Source organism: Erpetoichthys calabaricus, chromosome 5, assembly GCF_900747795.2.
Source record: "Erpetoichthys calabaricus chromosome 5, fErpCal1.3, whole genome shotgun sequence".
Taxonomy (NCBI): Eukaryota; Metazoa; Chordata; class Cladistia; order Polypteriformes; family Polypteridae; genus Erpetoichthys; species Erpetoichthys calabaricus.
The window spans coordinates 33,651,812-33,660,527 of record NC_041398.2 but is presented as its reverse complement, the minus strand read 5'-3'; the positions used below and the strand labels follow the sequence as shown (position 1 = coordinate 33,660,527).

Here is an 8,716-nt window from a genome sequence, read left to right as displayed (position 1 = left end):
GTTAAAACTGATGGGGTGCTAGGTTCTGAACATTCTGCATAATTAATTTGCATTTTCTCTTTGTGTCTCCAGATTTTTCTAAAATGTGCTGGTTAGCTTAAATGGTTGATGTGGGTTTATAGGTGAGTATGCCCTCCAGTGGGCTGGTGCCCTGTCCAGGGTTGGCCACATTCCTGTGTCCAATGTAGCAGGTACGGGCTATAGCACTGCTGGTCCTGAGTTGTATTAGATGGTCAGAAAATGGATGGATGGAGAGATAGAGGAGTGCATCTCTTGTATTATCCATCCATCCATTTTCCAACCCGCTAAATCCAAACACAGGGTCACGGGGGTCTGCTGGAGCCAATCCTAGCCAACACAGGGCACAAGGCAGGAACCAATCCTGGGCAGGGTGCCAACCCACCGCAGGACACACACAAACACCAAGCACACACTAAGGCCAATTTAGAATCGCCAATCCACCTAACCTGCTGTCTTTGGACTGTGGGAGGAAACCGGAGCACCCAGAGGAAACCCACGCAGACACGGGGAGAACATGCAAACTCCACGCAGGGAGGACCCGGGAAGCAAACCCAGGTCTCCTAACTGCGAGGCAGCAGCGCTACCACTGCGCCACCATGCCGCCCTTCTCTTGTATTATGCGTTCTTTAATTCCATGACTTGTTGCTGCTCTCTTTGTTCAACAGCATACCTTTCTAAAATTGTTGATTTTCTCTTTTCTAAGAGCAGTGTTCACTTTTCTTTATTTTGATTATTGTTTGGCAGCTAATTAAGGAAAAAGAAACAATTAAGGGGTCTGAGTCTTCAAGAGTAAGCTGAATAAAATGAATTCAGAATAAGTTCATTAGGAGCAAAAACAGATCACTAATTAAGAAAAGGGTTAGAATGAAAACCTGCAGTCACTGAGGCCCTCCAGGACCGGAGTTGGGGACCCCTGTTCTGTCTAGTTCTCCCAGCAAACAAATTGACATTGGGCCAGTGTATGCCTAGTGTGGGCAAACATATTGGCTTTATGTGGGCACCCAACCATGGTCCAAGCACTCACGCACACACACCACACACACTTTAGGGACAATTTAACATTACCAGTCCACCTAACCTGCATATCTTGAGACTGGGAAGAAACCAATTTGAAAATGGAAAGAACATGCAAACTCCATGCAGGGAGGACCCAAGACATGAACCTTGGTCTCCTTAATGTGAGGCAGAAATGCTACCACTGTGCCATACCTCTTAGTGGTCCTTACTTTTAACTTTTTTTCTAGTGTTTTGTTTTTTATTATCAATTTAATTATGTGTAATCATGAATATTTACAATTTATTAATTAATAAGAAATGGAAATAAAAACACAATCCTATTGTGGCTTAAAAGTATTCTTACAAAACAAATGATGTTTCCATTTTTTGGTGCTGGAAAAACTCTGAACATGAAAAAAATGACCAAAAATATAACAAAAAGAGTAATTTTAGTCAGAATAAAAGCAATACATTTTGAAGCCATTCAAAGTATTATTTATGCATCTACAATCAAAATGTAAAACCCATTGACAATACTAATTCACAGCTTTATTTACTCTGCCACAGCATTAAAAACCGGGAAATTCCAGGTGTAACCAGCATTACCAAACCATTACTGGACTATTGAAGGATTTACTGAACTTGTACTGCCATCAGTTAACCCATTTTAGGCCCCCAAGGTAGCTTTAATAAAGAGGGTCTTGAAGAAGTGCCCACACTGGGGCAGTGTGGCATTTAATTGGGGTTTCCATAAGCCCAAACTGCCCATAGTTTGCCTAAATGAAGCCACTGTGTGCCTGTTTTCCAGAAAACATCTTTAAACTGATATCCTCTACAAATGTCTGAAAAGCTCATTGCTGATGTTTTATAATCCCAGAAACATCAACTACAGCACTCACCAGGCTGCAAGACCTTCTTGTCTTCTGACAATACTGAAGGAATTCACCAAAAATGGTTGGTAGAACTGCCTGAGCTTTCTTAACTCTTTGAGGGGTGAATATTTTTTCCAAAAAACACACTTTTCTGACAAGCACACAAAGCAATGGTTTCACACAGAAATGAACATAAAACGTCTGTGGCTGTGTGCTTTGGGCACGCTGGCTCCCAGGCTGTCTTCACATGGCGGGGAACGGGGGCAGCAGTGGTGGTCGTAGTGCATTGTTATCTGGTTTGTACCCCTTGACACTGTAACTGGTGGTGCTCCCAAGCGAACATTTCTATAGGCTCGTCAGCTACACAAACCAACTCAGCACCATGATCAGCTGATGCAGGTACCTCACATTCATTTTCAATCACTTGAATCAAAATCGGAGTCTGAAAAGTTAGAGTCCAATTCAGCGATAATGTGCAAAACATCGTCCATAGAGTATTTTGCTTTGCACATTTGCTTCGATCTCTCACCAGATGTCGATGCCATTTTTGCCATTGTTTGCCCCTTTCTATTTGCGTGAGCACATGGAATCTTGGTCAAACCAATTAATTTAACATTCTTTCTAGCAAAGAGAGTCCAACTAAAACATAACGGTAGGTTTTGCCACCATTTATAGTTGATTACCGCTCCTTTTGACAAAAGTCGACATCCGCCCCAAGAAAGTTAAGAGAAGTCAAGTTCACAAGCCTTGGATGTTCAATTTAGTCTTTGCTTCAATGAGATGGCTAAGAGGAGTGAATTGTCAGCTGTCTAGTTATTTTTTGGAGTCCAGTAGATAACAAGTCGTATTGTAAATCAGAAGGTTATAGGGTCAGTTCTCATTATTGGGTCACACTGTGTACATAATGGGCTGAATAGATCCATAGTGTGTAGTTTATGTCATATCTCTGCAATCGGATGAGTTACCTTTGGGGACCCTGGTGACTTCCTATTAACCTATAATTTGAGCCCCAGTGATTGTGCACATTAAAAAATGCAAGTATCCAACTCTATAAGCTATTAAAGCAAAGCTAGTTCAAAGCACCATTTAAAATAAAGGTTGACCTTTTTCCACCCTCTCAAACGTACGCAGTTTTTAATGTTTGGAAAACATACAGGATTAAATCACTAAGAGATTTATACATAATCTTTGCATCTTACGAACAACTGCACTCCAAATTAAACTTTTCATCAGCATAATTTCACTACCTCCAAATTAGAAATTTTGTTAAAGAAAATCTGCCCAATTTGTCTCACCTCCCACCTACTTCTGTTCCCGATGAAATATTGATCAGTTTTGAGAATTCAGACAGCATTTCTATAATATATAAAAAACTTTTTAAAGTTCCTCCCTTTCAGAGATCTCTCACTCTACATTTCAGAAAAGGAGTGGAAGGCAGCCACGCACAGAATTCACTCAAGCTCCATATGCGCAAAGCATACAGTTATTCAACTTAAAATCTTTTATCAAGCACATCTATCTCGTTTGAAATGTTTCCAGGGCAAGATCCAACCTGCGAACGCTGCAATCAAGTTCCAGCCTCACTGGGCCAAATGTTTTGGGTCTGTGCCAAATTAACATCATTTTGGACTAAAATCTTTAAGTGCCTTTCAGACAGCCTTGGTGTCACAATCCCTCCTAACCCATTAACAGCTGTGTTTGGTGGACTCCCAGATGGGCTTAAAGTGGAGAAGGACAAACAAACTGTGATTGCCTTTACTACACTATTGGCACGCAGACTTATCTTGCTCAACTGGAAGAATCCTAACCCACCTCTTTTAAGTCAGTGGGTAACTGATGTTATATACTATTGGAAAAAATAAAATTTTCAATTAGATTTCAATTTTTTTTTTTAATCCTGGAAGTATCTATCCATTCATCCATTATCCAACCTGCTATATCCTAACTACACGGTCACGGGGGTATGCTGGAGCCAATCTCAGCCAACACAGGGCGCAAGGCAGGAAACAAACCCTGGGCAGGGCGCCAGCCCACCGCAGGGCACCTGGAATGATCTAATCAATACATTTTTAGAATAAGCAGGGGAAAGGATTTTCTTCCCTTTTTTATTTTTTTTTTCCTACTCTTAAAGTTTTACTCTATCTGTCAGCCTAGCTCCCTTTCTCATGAGTGGCGGTTGATTTGAACTTAGTTTTGTCAAGTTTGACTTGCTTGCATGGAATGTTACTTGCCTTTAATAAATAAATAAATAAATAAAAGTTGGGTATTTGTATGCTCTAAGTAGGTCTTGCCTCCTAAACAGGGAGAGACGAGGTCATTAAATGTACAGGCATAGTTTGCATAAGGATAGTGCCGTATGAAAGTGGAATCAGATTCGGTTCTACATGTTCCACTACTTCAGGGCTATGAGTTTCTATTTTAGCTGACCTGATCCAGAAATGCATTACAGAACTAATCTGAGTAGTTGCAGGGTGAAAGACATCTGGAGCAGGCACTTCACGTTTTTTTAAGCAGTACCACGCCCCACCTCTCCACTACCGCTACTACATGTAAGCCCAGCCCTCCACCACCTCTGATGATCATTTACATAATAAAACCTCATTTTTGCATTCTGACTTGCTCCATTGCTCTCTGTGTGTACTTAAAACTGTCATTTAGTATGGAACAGTGACAGAGAGGCACAATGAGCTCCCAGACTCTTCTTTTATGGGCAGCCATGCTCGTTTTTCAGGGTAAGTGTTTTTAGGAAATTAGGCAATAGCAATTAGTTTAATTATGTCATCAAATATTTTTATATTTTTAAGAAGTGAAATGTGAAAATTGTAGTAAAACATTAATGCTGTCAAGAATTGCTTTAGGGTTAGTAATAAATAATAATAAACCCGTCCATAGACTCTCCCTTTTCCTAATTCATGTGGTTGATGTTTTGTGCTCTCTTTCTTTTCCAGTTTGTACTGGTCAGATTGTTCTTGATCAGCCTCCATCACAGTCCACAACTCCAGGACAGAGCGTCTCTCTGAAATGTAAAGCCCGTACCTCTGTAGGGAGCTGTCTGAACTGGTACCATCAGAGACCTGGCCAGGTACCCCGGCTCCTGATTTACTACGGCACCAACCGTCAATCTGGTGTTCCAGACAGGTTCTCTGGCAGCTCTTCAGGGACAGATTTTAGCCTGACAATTAGCCGTTTTGAACCAGAAGATGCAGGATATTACTACTGTCAGCAGTGTAGCCAGTGGCCTTTAACACAGTGAGAAAGAGTCGCACAAAAACCTCCTCGTGCAGCTGTGATGGCAGTCAGATGGCACAGAGGCATCAAGTTAAGGGAGTGCAGAGAACTGTGGCACTCCAACACTGAGAGATTAACCATACATGACTGAATGTGATATAATTCATTTAACAATTAGACTATTCTTCTTTAAACTCTTCCCATATCTGCAGTATTTCCAGTGTGTCCTGTGTCCAATGTGATTAAAGCTTTTTAAATTAAGCAAAGGTAGAGGTATGTTATTAATGCTACACTGAGTGCTCATCCACCCATATCAGAAGCACCCGAATCTACAAGTTAATGTTGGTTACATGAATGTGAAATCATTGATTGAAGGAAAATTGAACTTTATTGTCAGGAAACACAGTGACTAGAAATTTCTCATTTTGCTACTTCCATACATAAATTGTAACAAAAATAAATACAATCAACCTAATTTTTTCCATTTTGTTGAATATTAACTTATCTCTAAATTTGGACATCTGTTAGGCTTGGTGATTCAATACCTATCCAGACAGGACTTCACTTTACCTTTGTTACCCTCTAAAAGTTTATAAGTCCATCCATATCTCAATTCATTTTGAGCTGTTTAATTAATTCCAGGGTCAAGAAAGGTTTGGCATCTGCTGGTAACATTGGGCAAATATGTGAAACAAACCTGGAAGAGGCTGCCAATATCTTCACCCTGTTTCAGTGAAGGTTTTAAATATGTCCTTCACAGTTCTTTTTTAAAGTTTTCAACCCGTCAGTGTTGTCCTGTTTTTCCAGATACAATTTGGAATTAAAATGGATTTTCATTTGGATTTTATGTGCTAGTTGTTTTGTCTTTGTAGAGTAATATATATATTGCTCTACTTTCCCCTATTGTATTATTAATATGTAGCCTTAGAATGCCTAATCTCACAGACTTACCACTGTTTATAAGGTACTATTGTATATAACTTATCCCCACCTTTCCTTCTATATCTATAACCTCAGGCAATTAGATGTAGTAAAAAGACAAGCAGAAGTTAAGTTACACATAAAATAATGTATTACTGATAATATTCGTAAATAATAACAAAATGCAAAGTACATTTGAATATTGGCAACCATACAACCTGATTAAATGGTGATATGTAGTTCAGGTGGCACACAGACTTGTAGTTACTTAAATGTCTCTGGTTAAGGCATCATTGGTGCTCAGCTTTCAGCCACATGTCTGTTCAAAATTTCTGTTAAACTGTGCTCTTCATTGTGTTGTCTTCATCATCACAGGTTAGCAAAAGACAGAATGTGAGGTTAAACGGTACATTTATAGATGTTCTGTGCAACCCCTACAGCCAATAGGACATCATGATACTTAAAAGCGTCTGATACAAGCCAATTCCAAACAGCCATACCTCAGACCAATGGGGGAATACAACATTTTAAAACCTGCCACCCCCAAGACCATATGTCTTTAAGTCTTTCTTGCGGGGGTAGAAATGACTTAAGCAAGGAAACACTAGCCAAACCAGTTTAAGGCATATCTTCTCCCAACTCTGTCATAAAATTCAAAGAGGCTCAGTCATAAAGAGTGGGGTTGTGGGGGGGGGGGGGGGGGGGGGGTTTTAAACACTAAATTATATTACTTTGCCTAAATTACAAATAAAGACATACAAAATATTTATCAAGTTATATGTAAAATCTCACATCACAACACTAGTCAAGCTTTATTTTTATGTAATGGACTTCACAATATAGTCCAAATTGCTGAAGTGGGATGAAAATAAGATAACCTTGCCTGCAGCAGGCACTCCAGCCACCCAAACCTGACACAAGCAGACACTAAGCATAAGTTTCTTCATACAGCACCCGTTTATTTCATGAGGAAGTACTTTTCTCTCACTCTGCACAGCAGCACAGCACAGTAAGCACCAAAAAGCACAAGAAACACAGTACTTTCTTATCTTTTTCTTCTTCCTTTTCTCTCTCTCTTATCTCTCTTTGTCTCTTCACCTCCACTCCTCCTTCAGCAAGCTTCATCCAGCTCATCTTGACTCTTGCCCTCGGAGTAGTGGCCACTGGCTCCTTTGAAGCCCCACCCAGGAGTATTCCAGGTGGCTTGTTAGGGAGGTCTGGAATTGTTCCCATGCGTGGCAGAAGCCCAAAGTAGGTCTCTGCAGCATCCCCTGGTGGCACTGATGGAACCGAACAGGGATTAGCCGGAAAATACAAATTCCCATATAGCCCTGTAGGAATCAAAGATGCTGAGATAGGCCATCTCCCCTTTCCTTCCATTAAGGAGGCATCCCTCACTATATATATATATAAGATATAAGATCCCAGATCTCAGCATCACAGTACAAACTACATACTAGCTTAGCAGACCCTGCCTCATATTGCATTCAGAACTTTAGTCATTTTAATCCTGTAACTGAGCAGGAAGTCTTAACTTTAATTTATAAAATGAAACCCACTACTTGATCCCTAGATCCAGTGCCAATTAAACTAGTAAAAAGTGCAATGGATGTTCTTGCAGCGCCTATTCTAAACATTATCAATAGGTCATTACTGCATGGCACAGTACCTGATGCACTAAAAGTGTCAGTCATTAAACCATTACTTAAAAAGTCAGGCCTAGACCCACACATTATAAAAACTATAGACCCACTTCAAACTTACCCTTTCTCTCTAAAATACTAGAAAAAGTAGTCGCCAATCAGCTTCAGTCACACCTTACGCATTACAAATTCCAGTCTGGTTTCCGTACTGGTCATAGTACAGAAATGGCACTAACGCGGGTTGTAAACGACATTCTGATATCCTCTAATGAAGGAAACTCCACTGTAATTATGTTGTTAGACTTAAGTGCAGCATTTGACACCAATGACCATTCTATTTTACTGCACAGGCTAGAAAATGATGTTGGGCTTACAGGCACCGTGCTCGCTTGGTTTAGTTCTTATTTATAAAATCGATTCCAATACAGCTTTTAAATCCCAGCTGAAGACTCACTACTTCAGTTTAGCATATCCTGACTAGAGCTGCTGATTAACTGTACATACTGCATCACTGTTGTTAGTCATTAGCACTAAAACATAAGTAACATGATAGTTATAATTTGTTATTAACCCTCACCTATTCGGTTTCTCTTCTTGGTACTCAAACATGGCACATAGTGCCACGACTCACCTGCCAGGTTGTTTTGCCTGCCTAAGGTAAAGTCATCTCTGATGGAGGATCACAGGAATCATCGGGTAGAGGGGTCCTTTCATCGGATTGGCTGGCCCACCACTGACTCAGCTGTGGAATGGCCAAATGGGGGAGGCAGCTTGATGGCTGAGGTCTCCAGGACTCTAAACAAATCCAAATCATATTATGTGATATCATCTGCTATTAAATACTTGTAAATTTTTTATTTTTTATACTGCATTGAGGATTTGTACTGTTTTGTGTATTGTATTGTATTGTATTGACTCCCTTCTTTTTGACACCCACTGCATGCCCAACCTACCTGGAAAGGGGCCTCTCTTTTTTTTAATTTTATTGTAATCATTCATACAAATCGATCAATTTTTACAAAAAATAGGATTGAA

General features: G+C 40.1%; 1 gene segment (V, D, J or C); it reads left to right on the top strand.

Annotated features, from left to right (window-relative positions):
* The first annotated feature begins 4,552 nt into the window (after positions 1-4,552).
* Positions 4,553-5,142, top strand: LOC114651612 (immunoglobulin kappa variable 3-11-like). The segment is given in 2 exon segments: positions 4,553-4,621; positions 4,838-5,142. Coding segments are annotated over 2 exon segments (354 nt in total).
* The last annotated feature ends 3,574 nt before the right edge of the window (positions 5,143-8,716 follow it).